Source organism: Oncorhynchus nerka, linkage group LG12 (assembly GCF_034236695.1).
Source record: "Oncorhynchus nerka isolate Pitt River linkage group LG12, Oner_Uvic_2.0, whole genome shotgun sequence".
NCBI lineage: Eukaryota > Metazoa > Chordata > Actinopteri > Salmoniformes > Salmonidae > Oncorhynchus > Oncorhynchus nerka.
The window spans coordinates 85,569,046-85,595,162 of NC_088407.1; the positions used below are offsets into that span (position 1 = coordinate 85,569,046).

General features: G+C 45.7%; 2 protein-coding genes across 5 annotated transcripts in view; both read right to left on the bottom strand.

Moving 5' to 3' along the window:
- The window catches only part of LOC115124955 (epithelial cell-transforming sequence 2 oncogene-like), a 16,858-nt gene extending 10,757 nt beyond the window's left edge, over positions 1-6,101 (bottom strand). The window contains 8 exon segments of the mRNA XM_065025030.1: positions 454-546; positions 812-940; positions 1,025-1,190; positions 1,347-1,467; positions 2,971-3,217; positions 3,934-4,189; positions 4,589-4,644; positions 6,062-6,101. Of these exon segments, the coding sequence (XP_064881102.1) occupies positions 454-546; positions 812-940; positions 1,025-1,190; positions 1,347-1,467; positions 2,971-3,217; positions 3,934-4,189; positions 4,589-4,644; positions 6,062-6,101 (1,108 nt within the window).
- A 10,624-nt stretch (positions 6,102-16,725) lies between these two features.
- Positions 16,726-24,697, bottom strand: ccdc28a (coiled-coil domain containing 28A). Of its 4 annotated transcripts, none has more exons than XM_065025902.1 (6): positions 24,555-24,697; positions 23,822-24,031; positions 23,581-23,747; positions 23,095-23,249; positions 17,759-17,781; positions 16,726-17,316 (listed from the first exon to the last, which is right to left on the bottom strand). In XM_065025902.1, the coding sequence occupies exons 2-6, from the start codon at positions 23,974-23,976 to the stop codon at positions 17,310-17,312; spliced, it is 507 nt and encodes a 168-aa protein (XP_064881974.1). In that variant the 5' UTR covers positions 23,977-24,031; positions 24,555-24,697; the 3' UTR covers positions 16,726-17,309. The 4 variants fall into 4 exon arrangements, with proteins under 4 accessions (XP_064881974.1, XP_064881975.1, XP_064881973.1 ...); XM_065025903.1 differs by having other exon boundaries at positions 16,726-17,320; positions 23,067-23,249; XM_065025901.1 differs by having other exon boundaries at positions 16,726-17,320; positions 23,822-24,018; positions 24,555-24,695.
- Between the last annotated feature and the right edge of the window lie 1,420 nt (positions 24,698-26,117).

Below are 26,117 nucleotides of genomic sequence, written 5' to 3' on the forward strand. Positions count from 1 at the left end.
GAAGCATCCCTTCCTCCCTGACTCACTGTTCTAGAAGCATCCCTTCCTCCCTGACTCACTGTTCTAGAAGCATCCCTTCCTCCCTGACTCACTGTTCTAGAAGCATCCCTTCCTCCCTGATTCACTGTTCTAGAAGCATCCCTTCCTCCCTGACTCACTGTTCTAGAAGCATCCCTTCCTCCCTGACTCACTGTTCTAGAAGCATCCCTTCCTCCCTGACTCACTGTTCTAGAAGCATCCCTTCCTCCCTGACTCACTGTTCTAGAAGCATCCCTTAGTCCTGACTCACTGTTCTAGAAGCATCCCTTCCTCCCTGACTCACTGTTCTAGAAGCATCCCTTCCTCCCTGACTCACTGTTCTAGAAGCATCCCTTCTCCCTGACTCACTGTTCTAGAAGCATCCCTTCCTCCCTGACTCACTGTTCTAGAAGCATCCCTTCCTCCCTGACTCACTGTTCTGGAAGCATCCGGTGGCCATCCCAGTAGGAGCTGAGACCTCTAGCCCTGTCAGAGTAGACAGAGACTGGACCAGCAGTACTCCTCTGGCTGAGAGAAAAAGAGAGAGAGGGGGAGGGAGGGAGAGGTGAAGAGAGAGAGAGAGACACAGAGAGACACAAAGAGAAGAATGTGAGTGTTAGTGCAGTCGGTTTGTAGTTTTTCCTCTGTGCTTGAGTGACTGAGTGACTGAGTGACTGATTTGTAGATTTTATTGTCTGGATGTATGTATTTTGTATTGTGTTAGCTGCTATTGATACCATGTAATGTCGCCATTTCTGAATTTGAAAATAAACCATTCTCTCGATCTACACACCAGACGCTGCGAGGGGACAGAAGATGTCCACCCCTCCTCCCTCCTCAGGTAGAACGACCCAGCCACACAGCTTCTCCCAGAATTCCTTGTAGTCCGGGGTCAGTACACTCTTCTCTGTCACCTTGTAGCCTGGGGTCAAAGAGAGGTCAAAGGTCAAGCAGTGACTATGACCTTCAGTGAACTATGATCCCTGACCCAGTGTTCCATCCTCACCTTGCAGCAGAGTGATCTCCTCCGTACCTCCAGGAGCCAGCACCCCAAGTCTCTGAGCTCGCTGCCCACCCAGAGCCCTCTCTGCCTGGGATAACAGAGCCTGGAGGGTCCCTCTGTGGTCGTATAGAACCACCACCACTCCTACTCTCACACCACACAGGACCAACTAGGAGAGGAGAGAAGAGAAATCATTCCAATTCTTGTCAATGCTTTTTAATTAGGAACATTTGGAATTTGGTTTACTTTCTGAATTGACTAGAATTAAAATGTGAGAGTCAAGGGAGAGTCAAGTAATTGACTCTCCCTGCTCTAAATGTCTCACCTCGTAGGCAGGTATCCTGTTGGACAGCAGCAGCAGAAGAGGTGGTGATGGAGAGAGAGAGGATGAGGCTCTGGGTCTGCTACTGGTGGAAGTGGGCCAACCTCCTCTGTTCACACTGTCCCTGAAACCGTAGTCCCAAACACACACGTTATATATACTGGTCATGAACCAAACACACACGTTATATATACTGGTCATGAACCAAACACACACCTTATATATACTGGTCATGAACCAAACACACACACACATTATATGCGCACGCACGCACGTTATATAGCAGGTATATTTCCAGCAGGTATATTTCACTGGTCACCCACAAAGCCAATTCCTCCTTTGGCCGCCTTTCCTTCCAGTTCTCTACTGCCAATGACTGGAACGAACTGCAAAAATCCCTGAAGCTGGAGACTCTTACCTCCCTCACTAGCTTTAAGCACCAGCTGTCAGAGCAGCTAACAGATCACTGCACCTGTACATAGCCCATCTATAAATAGCCCATCCAACTACCTCATCCCCATATTGTATTTATTTATCTTGCTCCTTTGCACCCCAGTATCTCTACTAGCACATTCATCCCCTGTACATCTACCATTCCAGTGTTAAATTGCTATATTGTTTTTACTTCGCCAACATGGCCTAGTTTTTGCCTTTACCTCTCTTATCTCACCTCATTTGCACTCACTGTTTATACACTTTTTTATACTGTATTATTGATTGAATGTTTGTTTACTCCATGTGTAACTCTGTGTTGTTGGTGTCGAACTGCTTGGCTTTATCTTGGTCAGGTCGCAGTTGTAAATGAGAACTTGTTCTCAACTGGCCTTCCTGGTTAAATAAAGGTGATCTGGTCTACCTGGTTAAATAAAGGTGATCTGGCCTACCTGATTAAATAAAGGTGATCTGGTCTACCTGGTTAAATAAAGGTGATCTGGTCTACCTGGTTAAATAAAGGTGATCTGGTCTACCTGGTTAAATAAAGGTGATCTGGTCTACCTGGTTAAATAAAGGTGATCTGGTCTACCCGGTTAAATAAAGGTGAGCTGGTCTACCCGGTTAAATAAAGGTGAGCTGGTCTACCCGGTTAAATAAAGGTGATCTGGTCTACCCGGTTAAATAAAGGTGATCTGGTCTACCTGGTTAAATAAAGGTGAGCTGGTCTACCCGGTTATATAAAGGTGAGCTGGTCTACCCGGTTAAATAAAGGTGATCTGGTCTACCTGGTTAAATAAAGGTGAGCTGGTCTACCCGGTTATATAAAGGTGATCTGGTCTACCCGGTTAAATAAAGGTGAGCTGGTCTACCCGGTTAAATAAAGGTGATCTGGTCTACCTGGTTAAATAAAGGTGATCTGGTCTACCTGGTTAAATAAAGGTGATCTGGTCTCCCTGGTTAAATAAAGGTGATCTGGTCTACCTGGTTAAATAAAGGTGATCTGGTCTACCCGGTTAAATAAAGGTGATCTGGTCTACCTGGTTAAATAAAGGTGATCTGGTCTACCTGGTTAAATAAAGGTGATCTGGTCTACCTGGTTAAATAAAGGTGACATAAATACACAAAAAAACACACACTGTCCCATGAACCAAACAGGTGAGGTCTATATCTATGGTTGGGCACGGCCTCTCACCCCATGGCCTGGGACCTCACATGACTGGAGAGCTGGCTCTTCTCCAGGGTCAGAGTGGGGGTCAAGTTAAGGCTGACGTCAGGGGTTAAACAGACACGTCCCGTCCTGTCTGACAACCAGGAGGGAGAGGGCTGAACGCTCCTCGTTCTCCCAGGCACCAGCCTCTCTCCCTGGGGACGGCTGACCACTATTCCCCCTGGTCTGTTGCTGTTGCTCCTCCAAGCTGGTCTGGACGTCAGCGAAACTCCTGGGGAGAACACAGAGAAAGGAGATATCATCCAGCCTGGCTGTCACCTCTGACCCAAACTCTGTATCTAATCCAACACAGTAATAGATATGCTTCTATCCAAAGCCACTATCCAGGCCTCATGCTCTACCAGCTGGGTCATGCAGCACCACATAACTGATCCTCTCCTCCCCCTTCTGCCCCTCTCCTCCTCTCTCTCCTCTCTCTCCTCTTGTCCTCTCAGTCACTCTTCTGCTCCTCCTCTCCTCCACTCTCTCCTCCCCCTTCTGCTCCTCTCCTCCTCTACACCTCTCCTCCTCTACCCCTCTCCTCTTGTCCTCTCAGTCACTCTTCTGCTCCTCCTCTCCTCCACTCTCTCCTCCCCCTTCTGCTCCTCTCCTCCTCTACACCTCTCCTCCTCTACACCTCTCCTCCTCTACACCTCTCCTCCACTCTCTTCTCTCCTCCACTCTCCTCTCTCCTCCACTCTCCTCTCCTCCACTCTTCTCTCCTCAACTCTCTCCTCCACTCTTCTCTCCTCTCCTCCACTCTTCTCTCCTCTCCTCTCCTCCACTCTCTTCTCTCCTCTCCTCCTCTCACTCACTCTTCTGGTCCTCCACTCTCTCCCGGATGGTTTGTCTGATCCTCCTCTCCCTGCGTCTCTCCTCCTCCTCCCTCTCTCTTCTCTTCTCTCCTCAACTCTCTCCTCTCCTCCACTCTCCTCTCCTCTCACTCACTTTTCTGCTCCTCCACTCTCTCCCGGATGGTTTGTCTGATCCTCCTCTCCCTGCGTCTCTCCTCCTCCTCCTCCCTCTCTCCGGAGCAGGGCATGTTGAGTGTGCCGTACGTTTGTGCTGCCTCTCTGGGTGTCAGCCAGTCCAGAGTGGACACACAGGACACATAGTGGCTCTTCCACCCACCATACTCTCTGTCCCCTGGATTATAGGGCAGGAACCAGCCCCGGCGCACACACCTCACCGACCACAGACAGTCCTGCGGAGAGAGGTGTGTGTGTGTGTGTGTTGGGTGTAGAGGTCGGTTAACCTCACACATTACTAAAGGGAGAAAGAGGAATAGAGAGAGAGAGAGGAGGTGTGTGTGTGTGGGGGGGGTGGAGGTCAGTTAACCTCACACACAGTACTAAAGGGAGAAAGAGGAATAGAGAGAGAGAGGAGGTGTGTGGGAGGGGGGGGGGGGTGTAGAGGTCGGTTAACCTCACACACAGTACTAAAGGGAGAAAGAGGAATAGAGAGAGAGGAGGTGTGTGGGGGGGGGGTGTAGAGGTCAGTTAACCTCACACACAGTACTAAAGGGAGAAAGAGGAATAGAGAGAGAGAGGGAGGGAGTGACGGAGAGAAAACGAGCCCTAACATCTGACCCCTCACCCCTCACCTGTTCAGCCAGGACCCTCCAATGCCAGCTGACCTGTGCGGCAGAGCAGGAGTCTTCTTGGGTATGATGCTACAAGCTTGACACACCTGTATTTGGAGAGTGTCGCTGCACAGCTATTTTCAGGTCTCTCAAGAGATGTTAGATCGGGTTCAAGTCCGGGCTCTGGCTGGGCCACTCAAGGACATTCAGAGTCTTGTCCCGAAGCCACTCTTGCATTGTCTTGGCTGTGTGCTTAGGGTCGTTGTCCTGTTGGAAGGTGAATCTTCACCCCCAGTCTGAGGTCCTGGGCGCTCTGGAGCAGGTTTTCATCATGGATCTCTCTGTACTTTTCTCCATTAATCTTTCCCTCGATCCTGACTAGTTTCCCAGTCCCTGCCGGTGAAAAACATCCCCACAGCATGATGCTGCCACCACCATCCTTAGGCATGGTGCCAGGTTGGTGCCAGGTTTCCTCCAGGCGTGACGCTTGGCATTCAGGCCAAAGATTTAAATCTTGGTTTCATCAGACCAGAGAATCTTATTTCTCATGGTCTCAGAGTCCTTTAGGTGACTTTTGGCAAACTTCTTGCGGGCTGCCATGTGCATTTTACTGAGGAGTGTCTTCCGTCTGGCCACTCTACCATAAAGGCATGATTGGAGGTGCTGCAGAGATGGTTGTCCTTCTGGAAGGTTCTCCCATATCTGGAGTTATGTCAGAGTGACCATTGGGTTCTTGGTCACATCCCTGACCAAGGCCCTTCTCCCCCCATTGCTCAGTTTGGCCGGGCGGCCGGCTCTAGGAAGAGTCTTGGTGGTTCAATCATTCTTAAATGGAATACGTTTGGAGGCCACCGTGTTCTTGGGGACCTTCAATTATTGCAGAATTGTGCCTCGACACAATCCTGTCTCGGTGCTCTATGGACAATTCCTTCAACCTGATGGATTCTGTTAAAATGTAACATGTTTCAAGGTAAACTGTAGTTTGTTTTGTATCCTGTTTAGTGAATGATTACTGTGAGTATTAATACAGTTTAGACCATGAAACTGTGTGTATGCTAATTTAAAAAAGGTTGACCTAATGAGACAAGTGTGTGCCTTTCCAAATCATGTCCAGTCAATTTAATTTACCACAGGTGGAATCCAATCAAGTTGAGGAAACATCTCAAGGATGATCAATGGAAACAGGATGCACCAGAGCTCAATTTCAAGTCTCATAGCAAAAGGTCTGAATACTTATGTAAATAAGGTATTTCTTATATATATGTAAAAATTTGCAAACATTTCTGAAAACCTGTGTTTGGGATTATGGGGTATTGTGATGTCATTATGGGGTATTGTGTGTAGATTGATGAGAAAAATAAATAATTTAATTGATTTAGGAATAAGGCTGTAATGTAACAAAATGTGGAAAAAGTCAAGGGGTCTGAATCATTTCCGAATGCACTGTAAAACAACACAGAAAAACATTTGATAAACAACGTTTATTAATCTTACCAACAATGGCCTCCAGTCTTCTTATGTCGAGGGCCTCCATGGCAACAGGTCAAACGATGTAAGTAGAATGGGTAAGTATATTCATATGAAAATACTGTACATTTGCATTCAAACACACGCACACTTATTACATGCATGATGAAAACAGAGGCTACACAGGAGGTTGGTGGCCACCACAGGAGGTTGGTGGCCACCACAGGAGGTTGGTGGCCACCACAGGAGGTTGGTGGCCACCACAGGAGGTTGGTGGCAAACTTAATTAAGGAGGACAGGTTTGTGGTAATGGCTGGAGCGGAATAGGTGGAATGGTATCAAATATATCAAACACATGAGTTCCATGTGTTCCATGAGTTCCATGAGTTCCATGTGTTCCATGAGTTCCATGTGTTCCATGAGTTCCATGAGTTCCATGTGTTCCATGAGTTCCATGTGTTCCATGAGTTCCATGTGTTCCATGAGTTCCATGTGTTCCATGAGTTCCATGAGTTCCATGTGTTCCATGTGTTCCATGAGTTCCATGTGTTCCATGAATTCCATGAGTTCCATGTGATCCATAAGTTCCATGTGTTCCATGAGTTTGATGCCATTCCAAACGCTAATTTCCAGCCATTATTTATGAGCCATCCTCCACTCAGCAGCTTCCACTGCTACATTGGACCATTTCAATGGGGCTAGCAAACAGCTAGGCTAAACACAATACATCTCTATGAAAACGGCTAACGGCTAAGACCATTTTGGCTAGCAATCTTTTTGATGTGGTAACAAGTTATATAAAAGGCTAAACAAATGACATGACAGAATTCATAAAACATAAAGGAAAGTTAAACTTACAGATGGTGCCAGCATAATAAGAATTATGAAAAGACCGGATGACAAAGGATGGAAAATGATTACATTCGGGATTGTCGAACAGTAGCTAGCTAACAACAACCAACTACTTCCCATTTTGTCTTCTTCTGTGGTAACGAGCACATGAAGTGCAGCCACGAGCTGCCAAACTCTACTGATGACTACTTGCCTGTAGTGTTTTGACTACTTATTCACAAAACAAACACATAGTAAAAATCTCTACCTGAATACCACTGGAAATACTACTATTTTCCTTCTGAAACCTACAAAACTCTACTTGTGTATCTTGACTACAGCAGAAACTACACGTTCACTACAGAACCCCTACACATCTCTAAATAGTTACTACCGCATGAATAGGTTGTGTGCAGTAATTCAGTAGTACTTTTACATGAGGGAGATCAAAACACTAGGGATGTTTCTTAACAGTGTGATATAACTTGAAGTGAGCTTGCTGATTCCCTTGTCCTCTGCATATACAGTGGGGCAAAAAAAGTATTTAGTCAGCCACCAATTGTGCAAGTTCTCCCACCTAAAAAGATGAGAGAGGCCTGTAATTTTCATCATAGGTACACTTCAACTATGACAGACAAAATGAGGGAAAAAAATCCAGAAAATCACATTGTAGGATCTTTTATTAATTTATTTGCAAATTATGGTGGAAAATAAGTATTTGGTCAATAACAAAAGTTTATCTCAATACTTTGTTATATACCCTTTGTTGGCAATGACAGAGGTCAAACGTTTTCTGTAAGTCTTCACAAGGTTTTCACACACTGTTGCTGGTATTTTGGCCCATTCCTCCATGCAGTTCTCCTCTAGAGCAGTGATGTTTTGGGGCTGTTGCTGGGCAACACGGACTTTCAACTCCATCCAAAGATTTTCTATGGGGTTGAGATCTGGAGATTGGCTAGGCTCCAGGACCTTGAAATGCTTCTTACGAAGCCACTCCTTCATTGCCCGGGCGGTGTGTTTGGGATCATTGTCATGCTGGGAGAAAGAGGAATAGAGAGAGAGAGAGGGAGGGAGTGACGGAGAGAAAACAAGCCCTAACCTCTAACCCCTCACCTGTTCAGCCAGGACCCTCCAAGTTCTCCCACTTTTTAAGTAAAAACCTAAATAAATCTCTCTCTCTCTTATATATATATATATATATATAAGAGAGAATATATATATATATATATATATATATGAATATAAGTGAGAGAGAGAGAGAGAGATTTATTTATTTATTTATTTATTTAGATTTATTTAGGTTTTTACCAAGAACCGCACTTGTTCTTTGCTTTACTGTTTGAACTCCCATCATGGCTGTCATCTATATACTGTGTTTATTCATTTTCCTGTAAAGTACATTGCACTGCATCTGTGTCGGAAATGTGCTGTGTAAATAAAGTTTGATTTGATTCGCAGTGATTCATTTTTCACGAGTAAAGTATTCAACGGTGGTGCTAACATAAACAAACAAGTTTATAGCGGCGATAAAAGACTGCAGCACCGTGAACAGCAACAGAATAGAACCCCGATATTAGTAGACTTTCAAAAGCACAGGACAATGAACAGCAACAGAATAGAACCCCGATATTAGTAGACTTTCAGAAGCACAGGACAATGAACAGCAACAGAATAGACCCCCGATATTAGTAGACTTTCAAAAGCACAGGACAATGAACAGCAACAGAATAAAACCCCGATATTAGTAGACTTTCAGAAGCACAGGACAATGAACAGCAACAGAATAGAACCCCGATATTAGTAGACTTTCAGAAGCACAGGACAATGAACAGCAACAGAATAGAACCCCGATATTAGTAGACTTTCAAAAGCACAGGACAATGAACAGCAACAGAATAGAACCCCGATATTAGTAGACTTTCAGAAGCACAGGACAATGAACAGCAACAGAATGGAACCCCGATATTAGTAGACTTTCAGAAGCACAGGACAATGAACAGCGGCCTTCTCAGATGAAGCTGAAAGGCACTCCAAGGTAACACTACTTAATGGTAAAGAAGAGAAGCCCCTGATATTGACAATAATTTAAATTACTATTTCACTAAAGTGGAACAACTCAGAAGTTAAATGACAACACTGAACAGCGAACGAGCCATCAAGCAGGGAAAATGTCAATACAGGACTAAAATCCAATCCTACTATACCGACTCTGGCGCTATTCGGATGTGGCAGGGCCAGAAAACTATTACGGACTACAAAGGGAAACCCAGCCGCGGGATTCCCAGTTGTACAAGCCTACCAGACAAGCTAAATGTATTTTATGCTCGCGTCCAGGCAAGCAACACTGAAGCATGCACGAGAGCAACAGCTGTTCTAGATGACTGTGTGATAACGCTCTCGGTAGCCGATGTGAACAAAACCTTTAAACAGAGGTCAACATTCACAAAGCCGCAGGGCCGGATGGATTACCAGGACGTGTACTCAAAGCATGAGCGGACCAACTGGCAAGTGTCTTCACTGACCTTTTCAACCTCTCCCTGACTGAGTCTGTAATACCTACATGTTTCAAGCAGACCACCATAGTCCCTGTGCCCAAGGAAGCGAAGGTACTCTGCCCAAATGATGACTGCCCCGTAGTACTCGGTAGCCATGAAGTGCTTTGAAAGGCCGGTAATGGCTCACATCAACAGCATCCTCCCGGATACCCTAGACCGACTCCAATTCGCATTCTGCACCAACAGAATCACAGATGACGCAATCTCAATCGTACTTCACACTGTCCTTTCCCACCTGGACAAAAGGAACACCTATGTGAGAATGCTGTTCATTGACTACAGCTCAGCGTTCAACACCATAGTGCCCACAAAGCTTATCACTAAACTAAGGACTCTGGGACTAAACACCTCCCTTTGCAACTGCATCCTAGAATTCCTGACAGGCCACCCCCAGGTGGTAAGGGTAGGCAACAACATGTCTGCCATGCTGATCCTCAACACTGGGGCCCCTCAGGGGTGTGTACTTAGTCCCCTCCTGTACTCCCTGTTCACCCACAACTGCGTTGCCAAACACGACTCCAACACCATCATTAAGTTTACTGACGTTGCAAAAGTGGTAGGCCTGTTCACAGACAATGAGACAGCCAATAGGGAGGAGGTCATAGAACTGGCAGTGTGGTGCCAGGATAACAACCTCTCCCTCAATGTGAGCAAGACCATGGAGCTGATCGTGCACTACAGAAAGAGGCAGGCCGAACAGACCCCCATTAACATCAATGGGGCTGTAGTGGAGAAGGTTGAGAGTTTCAAGTTCCTTGGTGTCCAAAACACCAACAAACTATCATGGTCCAAACACACCAAGACAGTCGTGAAGAGGGCACAACAAAACCTTTTCCCCCTCAGGAGACTGAAAAGGTTGGCATGGGTCCCCAGATCCTCAAAAAGTTCTACAGCTGAACCATCGAGAGCATCCTGACCGGTTGCATCACCGCCTGGTATGGCAACTGCTCGGAATCTGACCGTAAGGCGCTACAGAGGGTAGTGCATACGGCCCAGTACATCACTGGGGCCAAGCTTCCTGTCATCCAGGACCTCTATACCAGGCAGTGTCAGAGGAAAGCCCATAAAATAGGCTTGGCTACCGCAAGACAAGCGGTACCGGAGCACCAAGTCTAGGTCCAAAAGGCTCCTTAACAGCTTCTACCTCCAAGCCATCAGACTGCTGAACAATTAATCAAATGGCCACCGGACTATTTACATTGACCCCGACCCACCATTTGTTTTGTACACTGCTTCTACTCGCTGTTTATTATCTATGCATAGTCACTCAGGCCCAGAATCTTATATATGCATATAATTAGTAGATTTGGATAGAAAACACTCTGACGTTTCTAAAACTGTTTGAATGATGTCTGTGAGTATAACAGAACTCATATGGCAGGCACAAATCTGAGAAAAAAATCAATCCAGGAAGTGGGAAATCTGAGGTTTGTAGTTTTTCAAGTCATTGCCTATCGAATATACAGTGTCTATGGGGTCATATTGCACTTCCTAAGGGTTCCACTAGATGGCAACAGTCTTTAGAACCTTGTTTGAGGTTTCTACTGTGAAGGAGGAAGGAATGAGAGCTGATTGAGTCAGGGCTCTTCCAGAGTGGCATGAGCTGATCACGCGCGCTCACGTGAGAGCGACCTGCGTTCCATTGCATTTCTGAAGACAAAGGAATTCTCGGGTTGGAACATTATTGAAGATTTATGTTAAAAACATCCTAAAGATTGATTCTATATATCATTTGACATGTTTCTATGGACTGTAACAGAACTTTTTGACTTTTCGTCTGGACCTAGTGATCACGCCTCATGAATTTGGATTACTGGGCTAAACGTGCGAATGAAAGGGAGGTATTTGGACATAAATGATGGACTTTATCCAACAAAACAAACATTTATTGTGGAACTGGGATTCCTGGGAGTACATTCTGATGAAGATCAAAGGTAAATTAATATTTATAATGCTATTTCTGACTTCCGTTGACTCCACAACATGGCGGATATCTGTACGGCTTGTTTTTGTGTCTGAGCTGTACTCAGATTATTGCATGGTGTGCTTTTTCCGTAAAGTTTAAAAAAATCTGACACAGCGGTTGCATTAAGGAGAAGTGGATCTAAAATTACATGCATAACACTTGTATCTTTTAGCAATGTTTATTATGAGTATTTCTGTAAATTGATGTGGCTCTCTGCAAAATCACCGGATGTTTTGGAACTACTGAACATAACGCGCCAATGTAAACAATTTTTTTATATAAATATGAACTTTATCGAACAAAACATACATGTATTGTGTAACATGAAGTCCTATGAGTGTCATCTCATGAAGATCATCAAAGGTTAGTGATTAATTTTATCTCTATTTCTGCTTTTTGTGACTCCTCTCTTTGGCTGGAAATTGGCTGTGTTTTGCTGTGGCTGTGACTAGGTGCAGACCTAACATAATCGTTTGGTTTGCTTTCGTCGTAAAGCCTTTTTGAAATCGGACACTGTGGTTGGATTAACAAGAAGTGTATCTTTAAAATGGTGTAAAATACATTGATGTTTGAGGAATTTTAATTATGGGATTTCTGTTGTTTTGAATTTGGCGCCCTGCAATTTCACTGGCTGTTGTCGAGGTGGGACGCTACCAGAGAGGTTTAAACAACATTTCATAGAACGGAAAGGACTGTGAGGGGAACCACACACACACACACACACACACAGCCTACTCCGAGACACACACAGCCTACTCCAAGACACACACACACACAGTCTACCCCGAGACACACACACACAGCCTACTCCAAGACACACACACACAGCCTACTCCAAGACACACACACAGCCTACCCTGAAGCAGACAATGGGTCAGCTGGCCCCAGTTGTGCTCAAGGGCACAATGGCAGGGTATCAGAAGGCTTTTTTTGTGCAAAAATATAGTAGTATGGGAATGAATAGATGTACAAGTTAAATGGAGATTTGTCCCTTGTGGATTAGTTGGTATGGTGCTACCAACGCTGGGTTATGGGTTCAATTCCCACAAGGCACCAGTACAAAAATAACATACACTCATTACTGTAAGTCACCTCTCCTAAATTACTCAAATATAAATATGTTTTAGTAGGGAAGGCCAAGGTGGTGGAAAACCATAACAAAAATAAAAAGGAGAAAGGAAAATGATTGCTTGTCTTATCTCACTTGGCTGACCTGGTGGTTGGAGGTCTTGTTTGTGATGGGGGTCCAGGCACTGAAGCGGGTGTCGGCTGTCCCTGTGAACGAGCTGATCAGGGCCGACTGGGGTTGGTAGTTTGTCCCGCTCAGCTGCCACTGTGCCACGCTGTGAGGACCTGGGTTAGGACCAGGACTGGACCAAACGGTGCTTTGGGCCAGTTGAGGATACTACCCGATTACGCTCTGTTTAATTGAAATCGATAGCCTTCTTTTGGGTAGCCTTTTATAAGCGATTGTTTGTGTGGTTCAAATTCAGTATTTTAAACAAAGTGCGGGTAAATCTTCTTCAGTCAACAGTCCAGTTAAAAATGTGATAATACAATGATACAGCGGTGATACTTTTACCTGCGTTTCAAAAACTGTCCGGTCAAGGAGGTCCTATGCAATGTAATTATTCCATAGACCTGCACAAGTGTGACTATAAAGTGCAATTTATTAAAAAACCTACTCTCCTTCCACACAATTCCTCCCTCTCCTTGCCCGGTCTCCTTAGAGACAGAATAACAGAAACTAGAGCATAAGGCGCATGCAACATTCCCACGCACACCCGCCGGTAGCGGTCCCTGATCACCGACCTTCTCATCCAATGGGTTCTGGAGACGTGACAAGAGTGGACACTAGGAATACAAATCAGATTCGGAGTGTCATGTTCCTACAGTGCGCACGCACTGGGAGGCTTTGGTTACCGAGTAGTCTAGGCTGCTTGGTCAACAGGATCGGCCTGTGCACGGCACATGATCTGTCACTGATAGAGTTACTACACAAACAATCATTTGCTGAAATGCATCACTTGTGGGGAGCGGCAAAAGTAAGAGGACATTATTTCCCCTGAAGGGAAATTCAAGTCTTGGACATTATTAAGATGTGCACAAAGATCACCAGGTGAAAACATACTTTACATGTTTTGTTTTAACCTTTAACTAGGTTAAGAACAAATTTGTATTTACAATGAAGGCTTACCAAAAGGCTTCCTGCTGGGATGGGTGCTGGTATTAAAATCTTTAATTTATAGGACAACACGTCACAACAAGAGAGACAACACTACATAGAGAGATCTAAGACAACAACATAGCAAGGCAGCAACACATGACAACATAGCAAGGCAGCAACACATGACAACATAGCAAGGCAGCAACACATGACAACATAGCAAGGCAGCAACACATGACAACATAGCAAGGCAGCAACACATGACAACATAGCATGGCAGCAACACATGACAACATAGCAAGGCAGCAACACATGACAACATAGCAAGGCAGCAACACATAACACAGCATGGTAGCAACACATGACAACATAGCAAGGCAGCAACACATGACAACATAGCAAGGCAGCAACACATGACAACATAGCAAGGCAGCAACACATGACAACATAGCAAGGCAGCAACACATGACAACATAGCAAGGCAGCAACACATAACACAGCATGGCAGCAACACATAACACAGCATGGCAGCAACACATGACAACATAGCAAGGCAGCAACACATGACAACATAGCAAGGCAGCAACACATGACAACATAGCAAGGCAGCAACACATGACACAGCATGGCAGCAACACATGACAACATAGCAAGGCAGCAACACATGACAACATAGCAAGGCAGCAACACATGACACAGCATGGCAGCAACACATGACAACATAGCAAGGCAGCAACACATGACAACATAGCAAGGCAGCAACACATGACAACATAGCAAGGCAGCAACACATGACAACATAGCATGGCAGCAACACATGACAACATAGCAAGGCAGCAACACATGACAACATAGCAAGGCAGCAACACATGACAACACAACATGGCAGCAACACATGACAACATAGCAAGACAGCAAGACATAACATAGCATGGTAGCAACACAACATGACAACAACATGGTAGTAGCACAAAACATGGTATTGCATTTATTTCACCTTTATTTAACCAGGTAGGCCATTGGAGAACAAGTTCTCATTTGCAACTGCGACCTGGCCAAGATAAAGCAAAGCAGTGCGACACAAACAGAGTTACACACATATAAACAAACATACAGTCAATAACACAATATAAAATATATATACAGTGTGTGCCAATTAGGTGAGATTAGGGAGGTGAGGCAATAAATAGGCCGTAGCGGCGAAGTAATTACAATTTAACACTGGAGTGATAGATGTGCAGAATAGTTATTTTATTTAACCAGGTAGGCCAGTTGAGAACAAGTTCTCATTTACAACTGCGACCTGGTCGAGATGAATGTGCAAGTAAAGATACTGGGGTGCAAAGGAGCAAAAATAAATAACAATATGGGAATGTTGTAGTTGGATGGGATGTTTACAGATGGGCGAAGTACAGATGGGTTATGTACAGATGGGCTATTTACAGATGGGCTATGTACAGATGGGTTATGTACCGATGGGCTATGTACAGATGGGCTATTTACAGATGGGTTATTTACAGATGGGCTATGTACAGATGGGTTATGTACCGATGGGCTATGTACAGATGGGTTATGTACAGATGGGCTATTTACAGATGGGCTATGTACAGATGGGCTATTTACAGATGGGTTACTTACAGATGGGCTATATACAGATGGGCTATGTACCAATGGGCTATTTACAGATGGGCTATGTACAGATGGGCTATTTACAGATGGGCTATGTACATGTGCGGTGATCTGTGAGCTGCTCTGACAGCTGGTGTTTAAAGTTAGTGAGGGAGATGTGAGTCTCTAGCTTCAGTGATTTTTGCAATTAGTTCCAGTCATTTTCAGCAGAGAACTGGAAGGAAAGGCGGCCAAAGGAGGAATTGGCTTTGGGGGTGACCAGTGAAATATACCTGCTGGAGCGCGTGCTACTGGTGGGTAACCTCATCTGGAGGTTAGTTAACAGTGTCCAACGAAGGGCCAGAAGTATACAGAATGGTGTCGTCTGCGTAGAGGTGGATCAGAGAATCAACAACAGCAGGACCGACATCATTGATGTATACAGAGAAAAGATTCAGCCCGAGATTTGAACCCTGTGGTACCCCCCCATAGAGACTGCCAGAGGTCCAGACAACAGGCCCTCTGATTTGACAGAGGTAGTAGTAGTAGTAGTTGGTGAACCAGGCGAGGCAGTCATTTGAGAAACCAAGGCTGTTGAGTCTGCCGATAAGAATGTGGTGATTGACAGAGTCGAAAGCCTTGGCCAGGTCGATGAATACAGCTGCACAGTATTGTCTTTTATTGATGGTGGTTATGATATGGTACAAACATTATTGGGTACAAACAACAGCAAAAAGGGCAAGGTAGAGACAACAATACATCACACAAAGCTGCCACAACTGTCAGTAAGACGGTCCATGATTGAGTCTTTGAATGAAGAGATGGAGATAAAACTGTCCAGTTCGAGTGTTTTGTTGCAGCTCGTTCCAGTCGGTAGCTGCAGCAAATTGAAAAGACAAGCGACCCAGGGATGTATGAGCTTTGGGGACCTTTAACAGAATGCGACTGGCAGAACGGGTGTTGTATGTGGAGGATGAGGGCTGCAGTAGATATCTCATATAGTGGGGAATGAGGCCTCGCCACCACCATCCATCATATGAGTAAAGCACAGAAACATGATTCAAGTCATTAGAATTCTCTTTATTGACTTTTTCCTAAAACTGAGGAAAATAAATCAGAACAACCCAACCACATTAATTAACAATAAAACCTCAATCTGTAATGTACAGGATTACTCTAAATAAACAGTTGACAATCAAGCAGTTTCAAATATGATTATTGCATTCCAACTGCATATAAGACAAATATGTGTAGGAGAAGGTCAAATATATATATAAATAAATATATATATTAATGTATTTATTTATTTATATCTCAATGTAACACTGGTTCAAACCAAGGCAACAATAAAAAGGCAAAAATTTTTAAAAAAGGCATCAACATTTGTCCAGACACTCATGTGGATATGTGCAGTGAGTTTCCCACTTTAAACAAAGTCGCAAATACGTGCAACTGTGTTTGCAGTGTGTTCTACAGATAAGTGGAGGATGGTGATTAGGCCCAATCCCATAAACCCCTAGCCCCAAGGAGAGGAGAGGGAAGAGGAGGGGGGGGGTAGAGGAGAAGGGGGGTAGAGGAGAAGAGGGGACGGGATGCTAGAGGAGAAGAGAGGGGGGGACAGGGTAGAGGAGAAGAGGGGGGGGGCAGGGTAGAGGAGAAGAGAGGGGGACAGGGTAGAGGAGAAGAGGGGACGGGAGAGGGCAGAGTGGAGAAGAGGGGACGGGAGAGGGCAGGGTAGAGGAGAAGAGGGGGACGGGAGAGGGCAGGGTAGAGGAGAAGAGGGGACGGGAGGGCAGGGTAGAGGAGAAGAGGGGACGGGATGCTAGAGGAGAAGAGAGGGGGGACAGGGTAGAGGAGAAGAGGGGGGGAAGAGGGGAGAGTGGAGAAGAGGGGACGGGAGAGGGCAGGGTAGAGGAGAAGAGGGGACGGGAGGGCAGGGTAGAGGAGAAGAGGGGACGGGAGAGGGCTGGGTAGAGGAGAAGAGGGGACGAGAGGGCAGGGGAGAAGAGAAGAGGCATATAAGGAAATGAATTTAGGGGATAAGGAAATCAAATAAAGAGATGAGGTTAGGAGACAAGGAGATGAGACTTGACTGCAGACCGACTTAAATGCTGGCTGTCCTGGGTATCTCCTGGCTGTCTGCCAGATTCAGCTTCTGACTTGTGGAGAGGAGATTGGAGTCAAGGAGAACAGCTGAAACACACACACCTCGCTCACTCTGCTCTGAGCCCCCCCTCCCACGCCTCACTCACTCTGAGCCCCCTCTCCCACACACATCTCACTCACTCTGCTCTGAGCCCCCCCCCCACACACACACACACCTCACTCTGCTCTGAGCCCCTCCCACACACACCTCACTCACTCTGCTCTGAGCCCCCTCTCCCACACACACACTCACTCACTCTGCTCTGAGCCCCCTCTCCCACACACACTCACTCACTCTGCTCTGAGCCCCACCCCCACCTCACTCACTCTGCTCTCAGCCCCCCCCACTCACTCTGCTCTCAGCCCCCCTCTGCTCTCAGCCCCCCACTCACTCTGCTCTCAGCCCCCCTCACACATCCAACCCTGTCCACACAAGTCTTCTAAAAGGATACATTGATGAACTCAGTTCCTCTAGCTGTAGAGAGGGACAGAGATGTTTCATTACACTGAGCTAACATTGAGCCGTTTCATTCCATTGAGCCAAGATACATACACAGAGCATGAGGTGTGTGTGTGTGTGTGTGGCTTTGTTCTCACATGAGAAGGCTTCGATCTGGAGATTATGCCTAACTTTGGCCTTGTGAAAACGGAGAAATCCCTGTTTGACACGCTGAGGGAGGCCCTGTGTGTTGGGATCTTAGGGCCTAGACTGCTACCAAGTACTTTCAGTGTTTCACAGAATTTCAAGATCCAACAAACACTTCAAAAAGGTAGACTCTGCGATATGACGCAGATGCAGAAAGTAGTAAACAGCCAAGTGGGTCAAATTCCACAACAACTAAGAGCGTTGAAGCGCGAGGCTCAACTTCTCCTCTGTTTTGGTGTCCTGGTTACCAACGCGGTGAACAGAGTGAACCACGAGATGCAGTGTGTGTCTCACTGAAGTCTCATCTCCGTCATATCAATATCTTGCAGTGCTGCTCGTGGCAACGTAATTTAGCCGATTCTACTTTTACGGTGGTCTAAGCCACTGCAGCGTGGGTTAGAATCCACATCTACCCCTGTAGCGTGGGCCAGAATCCACATCTACCCCTGTAGCGTGGCTCAGAATCCACATCTACCCCTGTAGTGTGGGTCAGAATCCACATCTACCCCTGTAGCGTGGGTTAGAATCCACATCTACCCCTGTAGCGTGGGTCAGAATCCACATCTACCCCTGTAGCGTGGGTCAGAATCCACATATACCCCTGTAGCGTGGGTCAGAATCCACATCTACCCCTGTAGCGTGGGTCAGAATCCACATATACCCCTGTAGCGTGGGTCAGAATCCACATCTACCCCTGTAGCGTGGGTCAGAATCCACATCTACCCCTGTAGCGTGGGTCAGAATCCACATCTACCCCTGTAGCGTGGGTCAGAATCCACATCTACCCCTGTAGCGTGGGTCAGAATCCACATCTACCCCTGTAGCGTGGGTCAGAATCCACATCTACCCCTGTAGCGTGGGTCAGAATCCACATCTACCCCTGTAGCGTGGGTCAGAATCCACATCTACCCCTGTAGCGTGGGTCAGAATCCACATATACCCCTGTAGCGTGGGTCAGAATCCACATCTACCCCTGTAGCGTGGGTCAGAATCCACATCTACCCCTGTAGCGTGGGTCAGAATCCACATCTACCCCTGGAGCGTGGGTCAGAATCCACATCTACCCCTGTAGCGTGGGTCAGAATCCACATCTACCCCTGTAGCGTGGGTCAGAATCCACATCTACCCCTGTAGCGTGGGTTAGAATCTACATCTACCCCTGTAGCGTGGGTCAGAATCCACATCTACCCCTGGAGCGTGGGTCAGAATCCACATCTACCCCTGCAGCGTGGTTTAGAATCCACATCTACCCCTGCAGCGTGGGTCAGAATCCACATCTACCCCTGCAGCGTGGGCCAGAATCCACATCTACCCCTGCAGCGTGGTTTAGAATCCACATCTACCCCTGCAGCGTGGGTCAGAATCCACATCTACCCCTGTAGCGTGGGTCAGAATCCATCCCACTGCTATTTCAGCGTGGGCTAAAATCCATCCCACTGCTATTTCAGCCTGGGTTAGAATCCATCCCACTGCTATTTCAGCCTGGGTTAGAATCCATCCCACTGCTATTTCAGCCTGGGTTAGAATCCATCCCACTGCTATTTCAGCCTGGGTTAGAATCCATCCCACTGCTATTTCAGCGTGGGTTAGAATCCATCCCACTGCTATTTCAGCGTGGGTTAGAATCCATCCCACTGCTATTTCAGCGTGGGTTAGAATCCATCCCACTGCTATTTCAGCGTCCCACTGTTAGAATCCATCCCACTGCTATTTCAGCGTGGGTTAGAATCCATCCCACTGCTATTTCAGCGTGGGTTAGAATCCATCCCACTGCTATTTCAGCGTGGGTTAGAATCCATCCCACTGCTATTTCAGCGTGGGTTAGAATCCATCCCACTGCTATTTCAGCGTGGGTTAGAATCCATCCCACTGCTATTTCAGCGTGGGTTAGAATCCATCCCACTGCTATTTCAGCGTGGGTTAGAATCCATCCCACTGCTATTTCAGCGTGGGTTAGAATCCATCCCACTGCTATTTCAGCGTGGGTTAGAATCCATCCCACTGCTATTTCAGCGTGGGTTAGAATCCATCCCACTGCTATTTCAGCGTGGGTTAGAATCCATCCCACTGCTATTTCAGCGTGGGTTAGAATCCATCCCACTGCTATTTCAGCGTGGGTTAGAATCCATCCCACTGCTATTTCAGCGTGGGTTAGAATCCATCCCACTGCTATTTCAGCGTGGGTTAGAATCCATCCCACTGCTATTTCAGCGTGGGCTAGAATCCATCCCACTGCTATTTCAGCGTGGGCTAGAATCCATCCCACTGCTATTTCAGCGTGGGTTAAAATCCATCCCACTGCTATTTCAGCGTGGGCTAGAATCCATCCCACTGCTATTTCAGCGTGGGTTAAAATCCATCCCACTGCTATTTCAGCGTGGGCTAGAATCCATCCCACTGCTATTTCAGCGTGGGTTAGAATCCATCCCACTGCTATTTCAGCACTCTCTTCTTTCTTTCCAATAAACAAAATAAATATGACGAGTGGGATCATCCCACTCCAAAAATATATTGTCTCTTGCAAAAGTATTCAGACCCCTTGGATTTCTTCACATTTTATTGTGTTACAAAGTGGGATTAAAATGGATTTAATAGTTATTTTCTTTGTCAACAATCTATACAAAACACGGAACGTGGAAGAAAATTCTAACATAAAAAAAATAAAAAAAGATTTATACAAATTAAAAGTTTGCCAAGGTATTCAGCTCCTTGAGTCAATACACGTTAGAATCAACTTTAGAATCAATTACAGCTGGGAGTTTTTTTTCGCGGGTAAATTATATAAGAGCGTTGCCCACCTGGATTGTACAATATTTGGACAATGTTCTTTAAAAAAAAAATCTTCAAGCTCTGTCAAGATGTTGGGGATCATGGCTAGATGGCTGTTTTCAAGTCTTAACAGACTTTCAAGCTGATTTAAGTCCAAACTGTAACTTGGCCACTCTCTTCTCTCAATGCAATGCTCTCTCTATGGGCTATCTGGCTGGCTAGCTAGCTAGCAAACAAACATTGCTACACACAATAATATCAAAGCCAATATCAGCATGTAAAGTAGCTAGTGTAAAATCTAAAGTCAACAATCTCACCATGTGCAACCTGCAGAGTGATGTGCCTCACACAGTCTGACATTCGCAACGGTAGATTTACTTTGGTGTAGATGGGGAAACTTTATATATAGTGTATGTGGACACCCCTTCAAATTATTTCAGCCTTACCCATTGCTGACAGGTGCATAAGAATATATATATATATATATATATATATATATAAAATTCTATTAATTAAAAAATTTAAAATATATAAAAAAAAATATTTAAAAAAAATCGGGCACACAGCCATGCAATCTCCATAGACAAACATTGACAGGTGCATAAGAGAGAGAAAAAAATATATATATATATATATATCTGTCCCAATAATGGGACATGCTCATTATACACTGCTCAAAAAAATAAAGGGAACACTTAAACAACACAATGTAACTCCAAGTCAATCACACTTCTGTGAAATCAAACTGTCTACTTAGGAAGAAACACTGATTGACAATAAATTTCACATGCTGTTGTGCAAATGGAATAGACAACAGGTGGAAATTATAGGCAATTAGCAAGACACCCCCAATAAAGGAGTGGTTTTGCAGGTGGTGACCACAGACCTCTCCTCAGTTCCTATGCTTCCTGGCTGATATTTTGGTCACTTTTGAATGCTGGCGGTGCTTTCACTCTAGTGGTAGCATGAGACGGAGTCTACAACCCACACAAGTGGCTCAGGTAGTGCAGCTCATCCAGGATGGCACATCAATGCGAGCAGTGGCAAGAAGGTTTGCTGTGTCTGTCGGCGTAGTGTCCAGAGCATTGAGGTGCTACCAGGAGACAGGCCAGTGCATCAGGAGACGTGGAGGAGGCCGTAGGAGGGCAACAAACCAGCAGCAGGACCGCTACCTCCGCCTTTGTGCAAGGAGGAGCACTGCCAGAGCCCTGCAAAATGACCTCCAGCAGGCCACAAATGTGCATGTGTCTGCTCAAACGGTCAGAAACAGACTCCATGAGGGTGGTATGAGGGCCCGACATCCACAGGTGGGGGTTGTGCTTACAGCCCAACACCGTGCAGGACGTTTGGCATTTGCCAGAGAACACCAAGATTGGCAAATTCGCCACTGGTGCCCTGTGCTCTTCACAGAGGAAAGCAGGTTCACACTGAGCACATGTGACAGACGTGACAGAGTCTGGAGACGCCGTGGAGAACGTTCTGCTGCCTGCAACATCCTCCAGCATGACCGGTTTGGCGGTGGGTCAGTCATGGTGTGGGGTGGTATTTCTTTGGGGGGCCGCACAGCCCTCCATGTGCTCGCCAGAGGTAGCCTGACTGCCATTAGGTACCGAGATGAGATCCTCAGACCCCTTGTGAAACCATATGCTGGTGCGGCTGGCCCTGGGTTCCTCCTAATGCAAGACAATGCTAGACCTCATGTGGCTGAACAGGCAGTTAACCCTGTCATTGAAAATAAGAATTTGTTCTTAACTGACTTGCCTCGTTAAATAAAGGTCAAGTAAAAACATATTTAAAAAATCTGTGTGTCCGGGTGGTTTAATACATCATTCACAGCATAATTATTAACTTGACCATGCTTTAAAAAAAGAGATATTCAATGTCTCGTGTTATTGTTACCCATCTACCAATCACTGCCCTTTCTTTATGAGGCTTTTGAAAAAGCTCCCTGGTCTTTATAGATGAATCTGTTCTTGAAATTCAATACTTACCTGAGGGATGATGTATGTATGTATGCATGCATGTATGTATGCATGTATGTATGTATGGGGGGACAGAGGAAGGAGTGGTCATTCAAAAATCATGTCAACCTCTTATTTCACACAGTGAGTCCATGTAACTTATGTGATTTGTTAAGCCACATTTTTGTCCTGAACTAATGTAGGCCTAAACAAAGATGCTGAGTAGTTATGGAACGACAGGATTTGTTATAATTTCTTATTTATCTTTAAAAAAAAATGTTCTTCCACTTTGACAGAGTAATTTAAGTAGATTGTTGACAAAATTGGCAATTAAATCCATTGTAAAAACCCCACTTTGTAACACAAAGCGGTCTGAATACTTACATTAACCAAACCTATTGCCAGATCTTACGTTGAGCAGTAGTTTGTCCATGTTGGAGTCGCAGGCGGTCTTCCGTTGGTCCTCAGGCATCTCGTCCACCTCCCCATAAAGGTCAAAGTGCAGCCGAGCCAACTTCTCCTGCATCTCTCTCACATGTTCCATCTGATCTATAGAACACTCATTACCTAGAGGGAGAGGGGCAGGGGAGAGAGCGGGAGCGAGATGGGGGGTAGGAGGGAGCGAGAGTGGGGGGGAAGAGGGAGCGAGAGGGGGTGGGGAAGAGGGAGCGAGAGGGGGTGGGGAAGAGGGAGCGAGAGGGGGTGGGGAAGAGGGAGCGAGAGGGGGTGGGGAAGAGGGAGCGAGAGGGGGTGGGGAAGAGGGAGCGAGAGGGGGGTTAAAAAGAGTGGTTATAGATAGTGTTCATGTAAAACTTCACCTTCATACTAACACACAGGTAATATGCTCTTTCAGCAGCAGACGCTTTTATCCACTGAGCCACTGGAACCCTGGTCTCACCAAAGGCCTGTAGTTTTCCATTGTGGAAGTCATTGAGAAGGCTCAGCAGTCCTTTCTCCATCTCCTGCACATCGGAGACGTCCGTCAGGAAGGAGTGTTGGATGGGGTCCGCCTGACTCTGGCCTGCCTTACTGCCTGAAGCCTGCTGCGGTCTGGCCTTCACACCCCTGACACACACACAAGCAAATTAAGAACTTCACCTCAAAGCAGTTCAAGTCATCCAGATGATTATGGTTCTTACCTGCGGCTCTTCCCCTTCTGGCTGGAGTGTGTACCCATGTGGCTGAAGCCCAGATGCCGTCCTGAGGCGGTGTTCTTCCGGGTGCTGGTTGGTGGGGCAGGGGCCTGGTTGGTGGAGGGCCTGGAAATCTTTCTCTTCAGCTTCCTATCCTCCATGGCATCATAATATGTAGTTCACTAGTTAGTCACTGGACACTCCTGCAGAAAATATCTAGAATAGTAATCAAACAATAAACGGTGACAAGTTTAGTAACCCCAACCTCGCACTAACTTAGCTTACGTTGCAACTGTCAGCTACTGACAACAACACGGCATGTCTGCTAGTGTTGGGTCCAGCTAGTTATCCAACCGAACAACACCCATAGCTAACAAGTTAACTAGTAGTAGTAGTATCGCGAGGCCTTCCAAGTCTCGTCTTGTTTACCAACTAGTTAACGCGAACTGGTATCTTCTCAGTGCCAACTAAACCCGGAAGTGTCTTTGTAGTTTCACTGAAAAGACACATAAAATGCACATAAAATGGAAAGCAACGTCGTATTTCTAGTTGTCAATAGCTGAACTAGTTGTTAAAAGCGAGAGCAAAGCAGCTAGCTAAACAACGACGTGTTATCGACGTTAGCTAGCTAGCCTAGTTAGCATTTCTATCAAATCAGCCTAAATAACTACACTAGGCTAGCTGATTTAGCTACACAACTTACTACACAAATTGTAATAACATATGGCTAGCAACAGACCTCAATTTTCTCCGTTGTTGAAGTTATTCGTAGTTAGTTCATTCGATGTGAACATATTTTAAACCTGTTTGATCTGTTGTTGTTAGCTTGACTGCGGTCTTCACTAGTTACCACAGCCACGAAGTCTTCCTTATTATTATGACTAAACCGATAGAGGGCGATAGATCTGCTCTCTCGTCTATGATTTATAAACCAAATAGTTCATCTGTGTCGTTTTACAGTGGGAGTAAATTAAGCATATTGGGCAGAACAAGCAAGGAGTTGGGTAAAGCCAAACATGAGCTAGTTATATCCTTTTGGCTTGTTTTGTGTGTGAACTAACTCAATTCGACCTTGCACTCCTTCTAAACAAAGCAATATTTGACCACTTTGGCAAAGAGGCAGGTCTATAAAACCGAGTGCACTGTGTTTGTAATACATTCTAGTTTTGGAAGCAGAAAAATGTATTGAGATCAGATATTTCATCGATGAGAAAATGATCAGAATGTCAGCTCATTTTTCCAGCCAGTTCCATCCATTCCCACAACCCGCGACTGGACTTCCTCTCACTACCATATTTGGTGGTGAGAAAACGTTCTAAACGTATGCTTCAGCTTTATAGCCCCTGTGATTGGGCCTTCTGTCTGTGGTAGTAGAGCATGCCAGCTTGTTGTCCTAAAACCTAGAAGCCACCTGCTGCTGTCTGAGGCTGAGGAGAAACACAGCAGGTCAGTGGCTCACAGCACCACGCATTAATTAAAAAGGCATGTAGTGGAACAACGGTCACAGGCACTGCATCTCAGTGCTAGAGGCGTCACTACAGACCCCGGATCGATTCCAGGCTTTATCACAACCGGCCGTGATTGGGGGTCCCATAGGGAGGCGCACAATTGGCCCAACGTCGTTAGAGTTTGGCCCGGGGTAGGCCGTCATTGTAAATAAGAATTTGTTCTTTTTATTTTTTTTATTTCACCTTTATTTAACCAGGTAGGCTAGTTGAGAACAAGTTCTCATTTACAACTGCGACCTGGCCAAGATAAAGCATAGCAGTGTGAACAGACAACACAGAGTTACACATGGAGTAAACAATTAACAAGTCAATAACACAGTAGAAGAAAAAAAAACGAAGAAAAACGACTTGCCTAGTTAAATAAAGGTTAAATAAAAAATATAAACAACAAAACAACTGTCTCACTTACTAAAACTATGATAGTTCTCACTCACCAACGTTTTAGTAAACAGCCTTGATTTCCAAGATCACAGAGTGTCTGGAACCTGAACTCTCCGGCGGGGCTGAGCAAGACCCCCTGAACAACTGTACCTACCGCTGCCATCCAACCAGCTGAATCTGGGGCCGTGCATTATCATGCTGAAACATGAGGTGATGGCGGCAGGTGAATGGCACGACAATGGGCCTCAGGATCTCGTCACGGTATCTCAAAATTCCAATTGCATTCAAATTGCCATCGACAAAATGCAATTGTGTTCGTTGTCCGTAGTTTATGCCTGCCCATATCATAAGCCCACCTCCACCATGGGGCACTCTGTAAACAACGTTGACATCAGCAAACCTCTCGCCCACAC

Coding starts and splice junctions, on each gene's coding strand:
- ccdc28a (XM_065025901.1), bottom strand. CDS start 23,976: ATGGAGGATAGGAAGCTGAAGAGAAAGATTTCCAGGCCCTCCACCAAC. Junction 23,748..23,821: donor CAGAAGGGGAAGAGCCGCAG/GTAAGAACCATA, acceptor TGTGTGTGTCAG/GGGTGTGAAGGCCAGACCGC. Junction 17,782..23,094: donor TGGACAAACTACTGCTCAAC/GTAAGATCTGGC, acceptor CCCTCTCTACAG/CTAGAGGAACTGAGTTCATC.